The 19,166-nt window shown below is 37.3% G+C and overlaps 1 protein-coding gene across 4 annotated transcripts in view; it reads left to right on the top strand.

Moving 5' to 3' along the window:
- The window catches only part of LOC150078026 (sister chromatid cohesion protein PDS5 homolog A-like), a 797,139-nt gene that overhangs the window by 322,212 nt on the left and 455,761 nt on the right, over positions 1-19,166 (top strand). For all 4 annotated transcript variants that reach the window (XM_090384327.1, XM_090384329.1, XM_090384326.1 and 1 more), the window contains exon 13: positions 9,455-9,606. In XM_090384327.1, the coding sequence (XP_090240453.1) occupies positions 9,455-9,606 (152 nt within the window). The remainder of the gene's footprint in view (positions 1-9,454; positions 9,607-19,166) is intronic.

The following is a 19,166-nucleotide window of genomic DNA, read 5'->3' as shown; positions in this document are numbered from 1 at the left end:
TCCAAAACTGCATGACTGGTGGGGGTGCTCACGGTCAGCCGTGGTTAGTACCTACCAAAAGTGGTCCAAGGAGGGAAAATCCAGAAACCGCCGGAGAGGTGAGCAAAGGCTCTCCTGGATGGAACATGGCAACAGAAGGACGACTATGGCATAACTCGCCAGTAGTTGAAATGCTGGTGACAGGAGTAATGTGTCACAACACACAGTACATCGAATCCTGCTGAAAATGCAGCTGTGTAGTTGCAGGCCTCTCCGAGTGCCCATGCTAACTACGGTTCACTGGCGACAGTGCCTACAATGGGCATGCGAGCATTGCAACTGGACCTTGAGTGATTGGAAGAAGGATGTCCAGTCCGATGAATCACACATCATGTGGACAGCTGGGTTCGTGTGCGTCATTTACCTAGGGAAGTGATGGTGCCTGGATGCACCGTGAGGTGAAAACAAGCCGGTGCCGGCGGTGTCATGCTTTGGGCGATGTTCTACTGGGATACCCAGGGTATCCCAGTAGTCATCCACGTGCTGGGCACTCTGACGTCTACCACCTACCTAAACATCATTGCTGACCAGGTACACCCTTTCATGACAATGGGCTTCCTTCTGGCATTGCCATCTTTCAGCAGGATAATGCACCATGCCACACTGCCCAGATTGTTCGAGACTGGTTACACGAGGAAGACTTTCAGGTTTCAAATTCCCTGGCCTCCAAATTCCCCAGACATCAGTCCCATCGAGTATCTGTGGTTTGTGTTGGAACAGCAACTCCGATCTGCAGCATCTCAACCACAGACCTTACAGGAGTTAAAGGATCTGTTGGTACCAGATACCACAAGACATTTAGTGTCTATGCCTCACAGGGTACGAGCTGTTTTGGCTGCATGTGGAAGACCAACATCATATTCAGTAGGTGGTCATAATGTTTTGGCTCAACAGTGTATAGAATATTTATATATATATATACACAGGGTGATTCACTACCAGTGCGACAAACTTGCAGGAGGTGTAGAGGGGCACAAAGACGAATCGGAATCACATAGCATTGCAGGGTCCGAAATGCCTTTGTCATGCGGTAGAGGACGTTGAACGAGAGGTCGCGTGAACAGTGATCCCGCTGGAAGTCAGTATTTGCGAACCATTTCTGTTGAAGAAACCAAGTAGCAAAAGTCCTCCAGAGTGGATAATCCGCAGGCTCCAATGATTGGACGCGTTGCAGATGGTATGAACTCATTTGGTTTGCTGAAAGTATCCTCCATACAGTGGATTGGGAAATACCCAATCGTTGGCCTATCGCTCGAGTACTCTTACTCAGATTGCCTTCTGCAAGACATAGGACATTCTCCTCATTGTCTGGCGTCCTTGTCGTTCGCTCTCGATTCGTGGTACCTCTTGTGAAACAACCAGTCTCACGTAACCTTCTGTGCACACGTGCAAAAATCGTATGATGAGGAGCATGCCTGTGCGGGAAACGTTCCTGGTACAAGCGCAGAGCGGCGCGCCCGTTACAGTCCGCAGTTCCATACGCAAGGTGCATGTCGGCCAGTTCAACGTTTGAATACTCGTCCATCCTACTACCTCGGGAACCTGTTCGCAAATGCTGACTTCCAGCGGGATTGCTGTTCACGCGACTTCCCGTTCAACGTCCTCTACCGCATGACAAAGGCATTTCGGACCCTGCAATGCTATGTGATTTCGATTCGTCTTTGTGCCCCCTACACCTCCTGCCAGTTTGTCACTGGTAGTGAATCACCCTGTATACACAATGCTTTTTTTGTAAAAATAGGTGCTGGTACTCATTCTTTGCTATCAGGAAAAATTAAAAGGACATGAAAAGTACACTTTTTTGTCAAAAAGTACACAATTAAAAGGACACGAAAAGTACACTTTTCATGCCCTTTTAATTTTCCATAAGTACTCTAAAAAATTATTTCCTGATGTTGTTACTTAGTAGTAATGTTTTTGGAATCAGAACAACAAATTAAGTTTATTAACACAGTTTACTAAGCATAAATTTATTATTCAAGTATATAAAAAATAAGTAAATGTTTAAAAAATAAATAAAATAATTTTATAATAAAGTTTTTATAGAATAGGCCAAATTTTTATTGAGTTCTCATCCAACACACTATGCCGACTTCTTACTGTTTGTGTCTGTTGCTGAATGATGTTTCTGAAGCAGCCAAGAGTTGACATATTTGCTGGATCGAAGTGTGTCACTGGTGGGCCTACAATTTTAAGAAATATTAGTGAAGAAATTGTTTTTGTCATGAATGAAGCTCTGGTTGGGCTGACAATTAGATTCATTTGTGAAAATCCTCATTCATCTTCATTCAATAAAATTGGTACCATATTCAGAGCTTTCATCAAATGCTCTTCAGTTTTTCCAAAAACCGTCTTTTTGATTAGGTATCCCCAAAATGGACGAATTCTATCCCTTTCATTTTACTGAAGCCTAATTGACAATTTTCTAAATTCATTTTCACCAAATGCCAACATTTCATGCTCAGTACCTTTGTTTACGTCATTTTCCTTATCTCGTCATCGATATTGTCACATCGATATTCATATTCTTAAATTTGAATTTTTCTTTCTTTTTTTTTTCTTTCAACTGTCCAAAATGACGGTGTCATTCGGATATCCAGCTACTGTGACCATGTAAACAGAGATAGGGAAAATTCACGGTAAAATGTGGATAACACACTTCCGCGAAACAACAGATGATTATTTGTTGGGGTAAAAGTAAATCACTCTCCTAATTCTTGAACAAGACGCTTACAGTTGATTCCCAGCAGTGTCCAACCTACGGTCCGTACGGAAAGTGAATTGAAACAGCATTTTAAATTATGCTAATTAAAAAAAAAAAGCATTTAAAGGCAAAAGTATGGTATTTTTTTGAAAAACAAAAGAAAGTATATTTTTATAATTTTAATACTCTAAAAAATAAATTAGTGACATAGATTTGTTACACATAAAAGTATTGGGTATTTGCATAAAAGGCAATAAAAAACGGTAACATGAGAACAGAAACTTCCTTTTATATGTAACAAGATATGGAAAATGTAACACTAATATTTCTCGAATCACTCAGTCCCGAAAGAATTCTGACTTAAATATGTCCCTTGTACGAGAAAAGGTTGGACACCCCTGCAGAAGGTGAACCAGGGCCCATTGGGATTACCCCTTTATCTGCTCATTGTTGACCAGCACGACTTCTCCTTATCTGGGACAGGTGGTCGGATAGGTTTTACCAGGTACCACTAAGTTGTACAATGGTAATCCCTTTAACCTTCTCAATTCTTGCTTAGTGGCAGCACTAATTTCCTAAATTGCCTGAAGGCCAGAAGTGCGAACAGTGTGTACGTAGTTAAGTCTCTCCTAAGCCGTTCGTTATATGAAAAATTTCTTTGCTCAACTGAAACTATTTTAAATGTAATTTCCAAGGGGATTCAAAAAAAAATTTGCTCTAAAAGGTGTTCATTAAACAGAGGTCCAACTGAGTAATTTAGAATTCTAAAAATGGTTATAAAGTTTTATATAGAAGATATCTTAACAATAGACAGTTAGATGCAAATTTAGTTAAATAACTTTAAGCTTACTTGAAAAAGTAGGTAACATGCGAAAAAATTTACGGAATATTACAAATTTCAAATTGTACAACATCCAAATGTCACAAGTCGCTGTTAATAAAGGTGCCGGTATGCCGTACCGTTGCATACAGAGACAGTATGCAACGTACAGTGCTTTTTTATGTATATAAAAAAGCACTGTATATATATATATATATATTTTTTTTTTTTTTTTTTTTTTTCAAAATGTACATACATTCAAAATATATATACATGCAAAATGTTCAAACTGTTAGAAGTACAGATTTTGAAATGACCATGAACTGCTAACAGCAATAATTAAATGAAAATTTAAAAATATGAAGCCAAAGAACAATACAGCAACATTAAATATATTACGATTTTAAGAAGACAAAATAAAGGAAATTTATGGGAAAATATTACAAAAAAAATTAAAAGAATATAAACTATTCATCATCTGTGGAAAATATATGAGAGAAAGCTAAACAAATGGCTAAAGATGCAGCCTTAGAAACCTTGGGAACAAAACCAAAACAAATAATCCTTGGATTACAACAGAAATTTTAGATGTATGGACGAAAAAAAGACAAATGAAAAACCTTCTATACAAAGAAAATAGTCAAGAAAAAAGGGAAAAATATAAAACCCTAAACAATAAAATAGACAATGTATGTAAAGCTGCATAAAGGAAATGGTTGGAAGACAAAGCAAAGCAGTGCAAAGAGGCAAATAAATATCATGACTCTAAAACAACTTTCTGGGTTATAAAGGAACTCTCTAAAATACATCCCGAAAACACTGACAATGAAAAATAAAAACAATATAAAAACAGGAAACACGCAAAGAATTAAAAAAATATGGAAAGAATATTACCAAACCCTGTTCAAAGGGAAAGAAAAAACGCTCTTGTCTTAGATAATAGAAGAGATAAAGTACCCTCGATAACAAAGAAGTTCAGAAAGCAATTAGCCAAATGAAGAATGACAAGGCATCCAGAAATAATGGTATCCAAGCAGAACTATGGAAATTCGGAAGCGATGCAATGTTAAAACACCTCGCATAATTGTTTAATATAATTTTATTTTCAGGCGATATACCAGAAGACTGGAAAAGTCTAATAATAGTACCTATACACAAAAAAGGAGATAAAGAAAATTGTCAGAATTATAGACCCATTACCCTTTTAAACCATATATAAAAAATATTTATGAGGATCTTACAAAATAGGATACTTAAAATATATGACAAGGAGGATTTAGAAAAGACAGATCAACAATAGACCAAATATTCATACTAAACATCATTGCAGAAAAATATTGCAATAAGAAGAAACCTCTATCTGTGCTTCATCGATTTCAAGCAGGCATTTTACTCTGTAAACAGAGAAACTTTAATGAAGCAACTACAAAAAATCCCACTTGATCATGAAATAATCATGTTTGTAAACAATTTCTACAAAAATACAAGAGCAATAGTAAAATTCAACAACCTTAAAACAGAGAAATTTTAAATAGAGAAAGGAGTCATGCAGGGATGCCCTTTATCTCCATATCTACCTAGAAGAACTAATGAAATCAATTGAAGAAAAAAGAGGCACAATAATAAATGAAAAAAATATAAACCACATAAAATATGCAGATGATATTTTGATTTTAACAGAAACCAAAGAACAACTAAAAGAAATATTAAAAAACATCGATAAAGCAAGCAACAACTATGGAATTAATATTAATATAAATAAAACCAAAGTAATGCAAATCGGAAAAAACATAGAAGACATAAACATCCAAAATCAACAAATAGAACAAGTACAAAAATTTGTATACATTGCCCTTGAGGTGACCCCACAGCCAAAAATCACATGGTGTAAGGTCAGTTGAATGTGGTGGCCATTCAATGGGAAACAAATGACTAATGACTCTTTATGATGAGAGTGATGCCTGAGAAGCTGCTGTACTGGTCATGCGATATGAAGAGGAGGAGCCCCATCTTGCATAAAAATTATCATTAGTAGAGGCATATGATGCAAGAAAGCAAGCTTATGCAGTATCAGCCAAAAAAAAAAAAAAAAAACCCTTCCACTTCACCCCTCCGTTCTTTCGAAATATCTGTCCAGCTGAGCCTTAAATTTATTTAGGCTGTCAACTTCCACAACAAGGGATGGAAGTCTGTTCCACCAACCAACTACCCACCGGCTAAAGGCAAATTTCCGCACATCTCTCTTTCCTCAATTTGAATTTATGCCCTCTCAGGTGATTATTCTGAGCAAGAGGCAGTATCCCATCAGCATTGAGCATGCTCAAACCATTCAAAGCTTTGTACACCTCTATCAGATCACCTCGCCTGTGCCTAGTCTCCAGACACTGTAATTTGCAAAACTTAAGCCTTTCTTCGTAAGAACAACCCTTCGTTCCGTTCACTCACCTTGTTGCCTTCTCTGTACTCGTTCCAGCAGCTCTACATCCTTCTTGAAATGAGGCCTCCAGACCTGTATACAGTACTCAAGGTGCGGCCTGACCATTACCTTATACAAGGGAATAATCACCTCCCTATCCCTGCTAGAAAAATTCCTGTATATCATTGATAAGACACCATGAGCTACTCTTGCAATCCATCTGCACTGCTCAGAGAACTTCTGCCTGCACAATTATCCCCAGGTCCTTTTCATTCTCTACCACTGTCAGTGTAGTACTACAGAGTTGATAAGTTGCTCTGGGGTTGCTCTTTCCCATATGTAGTACTTTACATTTGTCAATGTTAAACCTCATTTGCCACCTCTCAGCCCATCTGCTCAACCTTTCCAGATCCTGTTGCAGCAGCATAGCGTCAGTAGCATCCTTAACAACCCTGCCAACCTTTGTATCATCTGAAAATTTGGACATTAAGCTTGATATGCCATCATCAGTATTATTTATAAATACAGAAAACAACAATGGACCCAACACTGAACCCTGAGGGACTCCACTAATAACATTAGTCCGCGATGAGCAGTGTCCATTAATTACCACTCTGTTTTCTGTCACTCAACCAACCCTTTATCCATAGCAACAATTTGCCACCAATGCCACACTGCTCCAATTTGTGCAGCAGTCTTCCATGTGCAACAGTATCAAAAGCCTTTCTAAGATCCAAATATATAATATCAAAGTTATTCCCTGCATCCAATTCTTTTGTGACTACATCATAGTATCCAATCAAATTGGTCAGGCAAGACCTTCCCTTAACAAAACCATGCTGTGTCTGAGCTATAACTGAATTCTTGTCTAAATGATCCTGCAGTGCTTCTTTAACCAGTGCTTCCATTAGTTTTCCTGGAACAGAAGTTAAACTCACAGGTCTATAATTACTTGTGTCAGCCTTTGATCCTCCTTTGTGAATTGGGGTTACATTTGCACATCTCCAGCCTGTGGGTACCTCCCCTGATTCCAAAGGAAGCTCTCATAATTATGGCTAACGGATTGCTTACTTCCTTTGCTGCCTCCTTTAATATAACTGGATAGATCCCATCCACCCCAGGTGCCTTTCTTGTATTTATCTTCAACAATTTCTCCTCCACTTTACTCTAAATTATTACAAGATCATCCAGCTCACTGCCAGTGTTTACTTCATCTATGGCATTCCCCTTCCTGAATAAATCTTCATGTGTGAATGTATATGCAAAATATTGATTTAGTTTGTTAGCTAACTGAGCAGGATCATATACAGTTGAACCATCAATATCAAGTGGACCAATCTGATTCACCCCCTTCCTTCTAGAGTTTACATAAGTAAAGAACTCCTTGCTGTTTTTCTTTGCATCCCTTGCCAAAGATTTCTTGTAATCTGCCTTCGCTCCCCTAACCTCCTTTGTAACTTGGTTACAGATCATCTTATATCTATCATAGGCTTCTGTGTCACATGTTAATTTATGTGTATCCCATGCATTTTTCTTCTCTGCCATATGTCTCATTAGTTCATCTGACATCCATTTAGGCCTGAACCTTGAACAATATTTCTTTGTTGGTATGTAAAGCCTAGTAGCTTCCAAGATAAGTTCTTTGAACGCTTCCCATTTTGAGTTTGCTGTTGGTAACATCATCAGTTGGTCCCACTGTATTCTCATCCAGGCATCCTCTTTGCTGCAGTTGAGGAATAATGTTAACAGTAAACTTAAGAATACGCTTGCAATGTTTGCATTGTGCCTTTATAGCTCTCTGCTGCTGGGAAAATTAAATTAACTTACATTTATGCAGACTTTTTGCTCTCTTAGGTGTCTTATTTTTTAGTTTGGATTTAAAAATTTAGTGAACTTCAGTTGCTGTTTTTTTGCAAAGAGCGCAAATAAAACTTTGTAATTTCATTAAGGTTTGTCTTAGTTATTTATTTGTTGGTACTTTGTCATGGCTTTCCTCTTGTACAGCACCATATTATCCCCCATCAGCAGATTTTGGAACTAATTTTTTTTTCTCCGGGATCCTTCTCCCCATGCCTTGAATAGTTTATTTGCTAATTTTAGTGGCATTCCGCTTATTACTTAAAGCTATATAAAACTGTCATCATACCCACAGCAACTTATGGATCAGGGAATTAGAGAATAAATAAGAAAGAAAGGCAAAAAATAATGACATTTTAAATGAGATGTCTAAGGAAAATCAATAAAACTATTCAAAGCTACAGAGAGCTCTGAATAGGGATACTTATGGCTGCACACACACACACACACACACACATGTATATAGTTTATATATAGACATGTATAGCTGTATATGTATATAGTATATGTATATTTGAAAATGAAATGCACAAGGCATAATCCTTATGGGTTTTGGTAATTAACTATATAATATCGGTGTAGATACACCATGTTAACCCATAAATTTGAACTATGTATGTAGTGTAAAGGGCATCATTTTAATTGCATCTCATATTGTGGTTGCCTTCAAAACGAGATAGCTGGTATTGCACTACTTCAAATAAATAATGCTTTTCTAGTAGAGAAGACTACTGTTATTTATTTTCAGAGGATACCACCACCCAAATGATCGTTTCAAATCTAGTGGGCTTCATCATCAGTGGGCGGGCAGGTACCCTGGCAGTGCAACATTCCATCACAGTTACGAAGTTATTTCCACAATATCGTTTTCTAATACATTATTACCAACACCCTTTGTCATCTCTCATATTGTGGATATAATTTCGCAACTGTGATGGCATGTTGCATTACCAGGGTACCTGCCCACCCACTGATGATGAAGCCCACTAGCTTCGAAACGATCGTCTGGGTGGTGGTATCCTCTGAAAATAAATAACAGTAGTCTTCTCTACTAGAGAAGTGTTTGAATAACGATAATTTTTTGTAAAATGTAGCAGGATTTTAAAGAATTCTATATTTAAATTGCCAGTTTTTATACAGCTGCTTGCAACACATCTATGCAGATTGCTGATTCACACACTTAATGTTTTTATAAACTTTGAAATGGAAGAGACTGATAGTTTAATTTTGTGTTGTTGGTACTGTTATTTTTTTTCAGCAGAATTAATAAAATTTGAATTGTTAAAAATAAGAAGTGTAAAAAAAAAACACATTTAGAATTTTTCACTTAAAGAAATGCAAAAGTCACATTTATAAATAATGCAATTCATTATAAAAGATCTGGTATTGGTATACAAAGAGAATATGATAAACAAAAACTTTTTTCAGAAATATAAAAGAAAATGGTGCCAGGTCTGTTAGACCTGGCACCGTCACTATTGCAACAGTCGGTGGCATCACTGCTGCTGGGTTAAGAATGTAAAATTTTCTAAATAATGGTAACATTTGAACTGAAAAGTTTAAGAAAGTATTTTATATATAAAATTTTAATTACTTAAATTATGTTTATTTTCTTTAGTTCAAAATTCGGAAAGAAGCCTTGCTTGGACTTGCTGTTCTTTATAAACAGCACATGAGTAATCCTGAGCTACCAGAATCAACTCGTGACTGCATTTCTTGGATTAAGAACAAAGTTCTGCATGTTTACTACCAGACTGCTTTAGAAGACAGGTGGGCATACTTTAAAACTGGTACAATTTCATAAATAATCACATAGAGATTTTACCTTCTTTATCATAAAAATACAGAATTATAGAACTGACAGTGATCCTGCTTTTGTGGATTCTGTTTTTGCTGATTGATGATGATATTCTTACTTAATTGGGAAACTACCTTTATTAACTTTTTTTTAAAAAATAAAATTATGGATTATTATAACTGTTTAGCTGCTCTAGTATAGTTTTATTTCCAATGAAATATAGTTTATTTTTTCAATAAAAAAATCCTAAAATTATTTGGGTAGCTTTCTTTTTTATAGAAAATAGCAAAGATGATACATAACAAAATCAAACACTGAAATTTTTGGAGATTCTTTTACTGATAGGAGTTATCATCTTTGTTTCTGAAACCTGGAGACAGGCCATAGTACAGTAAACCCTCAATTAACAGACCTCAATTTGTTGGACTTCAAAAATTACTCACGGTGTCCACTGAAACAGTGGACACCGTGAACCTTCAATGAACCTTCATTGAAAATATTTCAGTTAACAGCAAAGGCAATTTAAATTACAACTAATGATGCTGGCCATGCTTTTTCATTGACAGTATCAGGTAATCAGAGACCAAACTGAAATACTGTATGAAGCATTTTTGTTTTCTTTTACCACCATTGAAATATCTTGCTGAAAATACTTATCTAAGTCGTATTGTTATGAAGAAAGTGAGAAAAGCCAGATTCATGCATCCTGAACCTTTTACAAGGTTCAAATCATAGAGAGTGCAGGGTCACCAGAGTTTTTCTCTCCATCACTTGCATCAGCCTCTGGCGTTATTATACATTATTACGGTGTCATCTGAACCTCCAGAGAGGACCTTCAAGAGCTCTTAAAACTCTGAATTGCTTTAATCAGTTTCCACTGCCATTTGACAACAGCAAATTCAAGATCTACTCTACATAGTACCACAGAAAAATACAGTACTACAACTTTTCATGTACAGTAAGCGCCAGTTATAGTGATCACGTTTGCAAATTGAATTTTGATTCTAATAAACGGCAATTCTAATAAGCGAAAATCAACAAATATTATCCAGAGGCTATAAAAATAAAGATATAGAGCACAAATTTACATTTTATTACCAAAGGTTTATTACCATTTAAAAGATACGTAAAAATCGGAATATTCTTTCAATTTTTACATTCTGAACAAAATAAAAATAAATTTCTACTTGCGACATAGCTTACTTAATCAATATGTATATTAATTAAACATAACACTTTGTAATATGATTATAATTTAAAATAGTCACTTATTTTAGATTGCTTTAAATTATCACTACAAAGTCTATTTATAGATTTTTCAATATTGTATAACAGTCTATATTCACGATCACTTGCACCAGTTTCTTCCAACACTCTCCTCAGGATGGCTATAGCTTCACGAGTTTGCTTGTAACTGGAATTTGTTCGGATTCATCTTCATTTTCCTCCTCCTCGGCGAAATTATCAGTGAGAGACTATGCAATTTCTTCATCTGTTAAAGCTGTAGTAACTTGACATAGACACCATCTATGTCCACCCAATCATTAAACTCCTGTTCACCCATGTCTTTAGGCTTTTCAGCGTGATCAGTATCATGACTTAGTAGACCATCATGAATAATTAATCCACATTTTTTTAAACAGTTCCTAATGCAGATTTTGGAAACTTCATTCCAGGCATTCATTGTCATATGAAGTGCATCTAGAACAGTTATCTGCTTTGTGATATCGGATGATGTTCCCAAACCTTCATCTATAGACTGGATGATTCTTTGCCTCATATTGATCTATAAAAGGTCTTAAAGGTTTTTATTATTTCCTGGTCAAGAGGTTGAATCAGTGAAGGTAGAAAAACTAAATCAGTGTTTTTGAAAGTCATCTTTGAATGAGCTGGGCAGTTGTTCAAAACCAATGCAATTTTTTTGTGTGTCTTATCCAATTTCAAATCCCATTTACGAAGTTAATCTTCAAATAAAGAAGCTGTCATCCAAGTATTGGTATTATTGGCATATTCAACAGGCAGCTGTTTTACTCCTTTAAAACATCTGGGCGATTTACTTTTGCTGATAACTAAAAGCTTCACCTTGATTGTTCCCATCATGTTGCATGTTAAAAGAACTGTAATCCTGTCCTTGATCTTCTTTCCTGCAGATGCAGAGGAATTTTTAAAAATTATGCAGTGGTCTGTGCAAATTATGCAGTGGTCACCATCAGCATTGAGTAGCCCTGTAGTACAACCCTTTGAAATATATGTATTTATACATATATTTCAAATATATGTATTTGTATAAAACATTTTTTATACAAATACTGTATTACAGTATTTGTGTACAGTACATGCTTCTTGATTAGACCAGAGTTTGAGCCCGTGACCACAAAATACGAAGGATGCGGAAAGGTCAGGGAATGACCACCGCATATCCCTGGAGCAATATGGCCTTAGTTGCTAATGCTCCTAAAAACCAAATAACAAACAAACAAACAGTATCATGAATGGTCATAATTAAAAAAAAAAAAAAAAAAAATGCAGAAAGTTTATAGGTGTATGTGTGGTAATACTGACGTATAAAGTGGCTATGGTTATAGTGTAGCGTTTAGGAAATTTCAAACAGTATTTTTTGTACAGTATTTATCTTATGATAGTATTGGCTGTTTGCCATGAGTTAAAATAAAATTAAATATAGCTTGAAAGTTTAATATAGTTAACACTATAATGGCTTCAGGGAAATTATAAATTCATGAGGTTTTGTTTGTTTTTTTTCCATGAACAGGATTTAAATTTCCAGGATAATGTAATGGTCTTAATGCTCATAATAGAACAAACTTTGCCATTCCAATGAGTTGCCTTGACAATATTGTAGCATAGCATTCATAGAGGCATATGATGCAAGAAAGCAAGCTGATGCAGCATCAGCCAAAAAAAAAAACAAAAAAAACCTACAATTTCACCCCTCTGTTTGTTCGAAATACCTGTCCAGCTGAGCCTTAAATTTATTTAGGCTGCCAACTTCCACAACAAGGGATGGAAGTCTGTTCCGCCAACCAACTACCTGCTGGCTAAAAGCAAATTTCCGCACATCTATCCTACATTTGTCTTTCCTCAATTTGAATTTATGCCCTCTCAGGTGATTGTTCTGAGCAAGAGGAAGAATCCCATCAGCATTGAGCATGCTCAAACCATTCAAGGCTTTATACTCCTCTATCAGATCACCTCGCTGGCGCCTAGTCTCCAGACACTGTAATTTGCAAAACTTAGCCTTTCTTCATAAGAGCAACCCTTTGTTTCATTCACTAATCTTGTTGCCTTCTCTGTACTCGTTCCAGCAGCTCTACATCCTTCTTGAAATGGGGCCTCTAGACCTGTATACAGTACTCAAGGTGTGGCCTGACCATTGCCTTATACAAGGGAATAATCACCTCCTTATCCCTGCTAGAAAAATTCCTGTATATCATTGACAAGACACCATGAGCTACTCTTGCAGCCCATCTGCACTGCTCAGAAAACTTCATATCTGCCTGCACAATATTACCCCCAGGTCCTTTTCATTCTCCAACACCGTCAGTGCAGTACCACAGAGTTGTATACTTCTTTCAAACAGTTTCACCAAAACATTAATAACATTTGTTTAAAAGAGGAGAGCATAGCATTCTAGATATCATTTCATCTTTTAACAAATGTCCAATAAACTTACCAATACCAGGGAAACTCGTTTTAAAGGCGAAGTTTGTTCTGCTCTGAGCATTAAGACCATTGCATTAATTTAGGAGTTTAAATCCCACTAGCTGAAAAAAACACATGCAAACTTATTGTAAGTTTAATTATAGTTTTTCTGAGTGAGATATCTTTTCAAGGCAGATAAGCTTTTGAAAACAAAAATTTGTATTGAAACTAAAGTTGCATTCCTCTGGATGACTTTCCAAACAACTGTACTGTTTTGTGTGATGGATTATTTTGATATTGCTCTCTAACTATCTATAATAAAATTTATGACAAATAAATATATTAATGAATAAAATAAAAAATTTAGTAGGACATTGGTTTCTGATGTATAGATAATTACACGTGGAAGACTGCTGTACAAATTGGAGCAGTATGGCATTAAGGCCAAATTGCTACAATAGATAAAGGGATGGTTCAGTGGGAGAAGGAAGAGAGTGGTAATAAATGGACACTGCTCTACATGGACTAATGTTGGTGGAGTTCCCCAGGGTTTGGTGCTGGGCCTATTGTTGTTTTGTGTATTTATCAATGATATCGATGAAGATATATCAGGTGTATTGTCCAATTTTGCAGATGATATAAAGTTGGCAGGGTTGATGATGACAATAAAGACAGTATGCTACTGCAACAGGATCTAGAAAAGTTAGGCAGATGGGCTGAGAAGTGGCAACTGAAGTTTAATATCGACAAATGCAAAGTACTGCATATGGGTAGCAGTCAACCAAGAGAAGTGTACCAACTGTGTAGTACTACACTCAGGGAATGAAAAAAGACCTGGGGGTAATTGTGCAGTCAGATATGAAGTTCTCTGAGCAGTGCAGATGGGTTGCTAGGGCAGGTCATGGAGTCTTGTCAATGACATAAGCTATAGGAATTTTGCTAGCAGAGACAAGGAGGTGATTATAAGGCAATGGTCAGACCCCACCTTGAGTACTGCATACAGGTCTGGAGGTCTCATTTTAGGAAGGATGTAGAGTTGCTAGAGCAAGTACAAAGGACAACAAGATTGGTGAGGGGAACAAAGGGGTGCTCTTACCAAGAAAGGTTTAAGTTTTAACTTAAATGCAGAACTGGAATTTGGCGAGTACAACATCTACAGAAAGGATAGACAGGATAGGAAGGGAGGAGGGGTTATGCTATTAGTTAAAAAACACATAAAATCCAAGGAAGTGAAGCCAGTCGACGTCGATGGACACGGCAGTGTCGAGTCAGTTTGGTGTGACATAAGCATAGGTAAATCAAAATTGAGAGTAGGAGTGTGCTGTAGGCCTAATGACTCTGATGAGTATAATAAGATACTGTACAGGGAAATAGAATGGGCCAGTAAATCAGAGAGTCTTATTGACTGGAATTTGTGGTTGGTCACTCACACACTAGCAAGGCTTTTGTGGATTTATTGGATGATTGTTTTCTACACCAGCATATTCGGGAGGCAACTAGAGGGAGTAATACTCTTGATCTGATTATCAGTAGTGATTCTTCATGCATTAAGAATCTGCAGATAAAGGAACCGCTAGGTGGCAGTGATCACAGTGTGCTGAAGTGGGATTTACTCAAGGAGGTAACTACCATCAGAGGTAAAGGGAAGGGTTTTTGCTTTCGTAAAGGCGACTATGATGGTCTGAGACAGTATTTAAATTCTATACAGTGGGACCAACTGATGATGTTACCAACAGCAAATTCAAAATGGGAAGCATTCAAGGAACTAATCTTGGAAGCTACCAGGCTTTACATACCAACCAAGAAATATTGTTCAAGGTTCAGGCCTAAATGGTTGTCAGATGAACTAATGAGACATATGGCAGAGAAGAAAAATGTATGGGATACATACAAATTATTGGGTGACATGAAAGCCTATGATAGATATAAGTTGGTCTGTAACCAAGTCACAAAGGAGATTAGGATTTCTCATAATCTGCCTTTGATTAGATCAAAGGCAGATTATGAGAAATCCTTGGCAAAGGATGCAAAGAAAAACAGAAAAGAGTTCTTTACCTATTTAAACTCAAGAAGGAAAGGGATGAATCAGATTGGTTTACTGGATGTTGATGGTTCAACAGTTGAGGATCCTGCTCAGATGGCTAACAATCTAAACAAGTATTTTGCATCTACATTCACACATGAGGAGTTATTGAGGAAGGGGAATGTCGTAGGTGAAGTAAACATTGGCAGTGAGCTAGATGATTTTCTAATAACTGAGAGGAAAGTGGAGGAGAAATTGTTGAGGATAAACATAAAAAAGGCACCCGGGGTGGATGGGATCTATCCAGTTATATTAAAGGAGGCAGCAAAGGAAGGAAGCAAACCCCCTAGCCATAATTGTGAGAGCTTCTTTGGACTCAGGGGAGGTACCCATAGACTGGAGATGTGCAAATGTAACCCCAATTCACAAAGGAGGATCAAAGGCTGACACAAGTAATTATAGACCTGTAAGTTTAACTTCGGTTCCAGGAAAATTAATGGAGGCACTGGTTAAAGAAGCACTGCAGGATCATCGACAAGAATTCAGTTATAGCTCAGACACAGCATGGTTTTGTTAAGGCAGCTCTTGTCTGACCAATTTGATTGGATACTATGATGTAGTCACAAAAGAACCGGATGCAGGGAATAACTTTGATATTATATATTTGGATCTTAGAAAGGCTTTTGATACTGTTGCGCATGGAAGACTGCTGCACAAATTGGAGCAGTGTGGCATTGGAGGCAAATTGCTGCTATGGATAAAGGGATGGTTGAGTGGCAGAAGACAGAGAGTGGTAATCAATGGACACTGCTCAACGTGGACTAATGTTATTAGTGGAGTTCCTCAGGGTTCAGTGTTGGGTCCATTGTTGTTTTCTGTATTTATAAATGATATTGATGATGGTATATCAAGCTTAATGCCCAAATTTGCAGACGATACAAAGGTTGGCAGGGTTGTTAAGGACACTACTGATGCTATGCTGCTGCAACAGGATCTGGAAAGGTTGAGCAGATGGGCTGAGGTGGCAAATGAAGTTTAACATTGACAAAAGTAAAGTATGGGAAACAGTAACTCCAGATCAACGTATCAACTCTGTGGTACTACGCTGACAGTGGTAGAGAATGAAAAGGACCTGGGGGTAATTGTGCAGGCAGATATGATGTTCTCTGAGCAGTACAGACGAGCTGCAAGGGTAGCTCATGGTGTCTTGTCAATGATATACAGGAATTTTTCTAGCAGGGATAGGGATGTGATTATTCCCTTGTATAAGGCATTGGTCAGGCCACACCTTGAGTACTGTATACAGGTCTGGAGGCCTCATTTCAAGAAGGATGTAGAGCTGCTGGAACGAGTACAGAGAAGGGCAACAAGATTAGTGAATGGAACAAATGGTTGCTCTTACGAAGAAAGGCTTAAGTTTTGCAAATTACAGAGTCTGGAGACTAGGCATCGGCGAGATGATCTGATAGAGGTGTATAAGGCTTTGAATGGCTTGAGCATGCTCAATGCCGATGGGATTCTTCCTCTTGCTCAGAATAATCACCTCAGAGGGCATAAATTCAAATTGAGGAAGGACGGATGTTGGATAGATGTGCGGAAATTTGCCTTTAGCCAGCGGGCAGTTGGTTTGTGGAATAGACTTCAATCACTTGTTGTTGAAGTTGATAGCCTAAACAAATTTAAAGCTCAGCTGGACAGGTATTTCGAACGAGCGGAGGGGTGAAATGGAATGGTTGTTTTTTTTTTTTTTTTGGCTGATGCTGAATAAGCTTGCTTTCTTGCATCATATGCCTCTACTAATGCTAAAGTTCTGCAAATTGCAGTGCCTGGAGAGTAAGCACCTGCAAGGTGATGTGATTGAGGTATATAAGGCCTTGAATGGATTGAGCAAGCTGAATGCTATTGGGATTCTTCCTCTTGCTCAGATTAAGAACCTGAGGGGGCATAGATTCAAATTGAGGAAAAACAGTTGCAGAATGGATGTGCGGAAGTTTGCCTTTACCCAGTGTTTAGTTGATTGCTGGAACAGATTTCCATCTTAAGGCTGAACTAGACAAACATTTGGAATGACCGGATGAAATGGGAAGTTTTTTTTTTTTTTTTTTTTGGCTGATGCTGTATAAGCTTGCTTTCTTGCATCATATGCTTCTACTAATGCTAATAATAATTTTCCTGCTTAGTTAATTTAAAATCTAAGAGAACATTTGTGGACATTTGTATGTATAATTTTGGTGTGGGAGAAAAAAATTAAAAGCTAAATAGCTTTTTGTGGTAAATTAATCAATGTTAATCAGTCTAAATTAGCATTGAGCAAATTCATTTTGGAATGTAGTTGTCAGTACTACATCACATTACCAGTTAGAATTTTTCAATAAAATAATTTGTCAGAAAAAGAATGCGGAAAGGCCTGATCTACTATACACATGTGAATTAAAATGTAATCCAAGAAATTTAAGTGATCTGCTTGGTTTTAGGCTGTTGAGAACCGATATTCAGAAGTGTAGTTTGTTTGCTCTTATATATATGTTTTAAGTGGATTGAGTCCTAGGTTGATAGTTGAGGAAATTGTTCAATCAGATGTTATTAATGCATTAGTTATAGTACTTTACTTTATCCACACTGTTTGTCCTGTTTAGAGGTCAGCAACATGGATGGGCCACTTCCACTTAGTACAGTTGGCACAGTCTGCTGGAGTGAGCTCTAGTTCCTGCATACCTTCTCTGCTCTCTTATGTCATCTTTGGCCTGCCTCTCCTCCTTCGACCAGGAACTTGGCAGCCAATCACATGTTTGGTAATGTGGGTAAACTCGTGGCACTGGGTGTGCCCCCCCACCATCTAAGTCTGTTCTCCCTAATCTTCAAGTTGATGGGTGCAGTTTTCGTCTCCTGTCTCACATCTTCATTCTGCCTTCTATCTCTCAGGATTATTCCCAAACTCCTCCTTAGCATTCTCATTTCTGCTGACATTAAAGCTCATTCTACTCTTCTTCTGACAGCCTAGCACTCCGAGCCATATAAAATATATTTTATTTTTTTATTTTATGAAAACCCCAAACACGAGAGGTATTAGAACCTATAGTACTTAGTACCATGTTTGGGTTGGAGATTGAGAAGATGAAAGAAGATATTTGTGGACATTAGACTTGAACTTCTGTAGACTGTAATTTTCAGGAAATACATATGAAGGAAGGTTGTTCCAGAAAACAGCAGTTGAATGAATAAACAAGGAAGATGAAAAGTTGGTTCTGTGAGTTTGAAGTTGGACAGTAAATGGATGTTGGCTGGTGGCAGCATGTGTTCGGACTGTTTTGAAAGAGGGAGTGGGAATTATAGAAACCAATTGAGAAGAACAGTTCCCATGGAAGTATCTGTAGAAGAGGCATGCAGAAGAAACAGTATGTCTATGAGACAGCAAGTGGAGAGACTCTGTTAGAGATGAATCATTAATTAACCTAACTGCCTCTTCTGAACAGAATCAAGAAGCCTGAGAGAGGTTTTCACCACCCCAGATGTGGGAACAATATTCCATGGTAGGGCGGATTTGCGATTTGTACAGAGTGAACAGCTGTTTGGAAGAAAAATAATGCCGAGAGCAAAAGAGAAAAACCAAGTTTTTTAGATGCAGATGAAGCAATATTTGTAATGTGCTTGTGCCAAGACAGATTAGAAGTCAGGGTAATCCCCAAAAGAGATATATCATTTTGCCTGGAAACCAGAGTGTCACCAAAGATAAGCATAGGAGAAGAATCCTTTTTGCGAGATATAAGACAAGAAGGATTGAAATCAACTAAGTTGTCTTTGTGCCAGTGGAGAATTACCAGGAGATCGGTATTTAAGGAATTGGTAGCA

The sequence above is a fragment of the Mastigoproctus giganteus genome, chromosome 11, assembly GCF_048544385.1.
Source record: "Mastigoproctus giganteus isolate SK-2022 chromosome 11, ASM4854438v1, whole genome shotgun sequence".
NCBI lineage: Eukaryota > Metazoa > Arthropoda > Arachnida > Uropygi > Thelyphonidae > Mastigoproctus > Mastigoproctus giganteus.
This window is presented reverse-complemented; position numbering and strand designations above follow the sequence as displayed.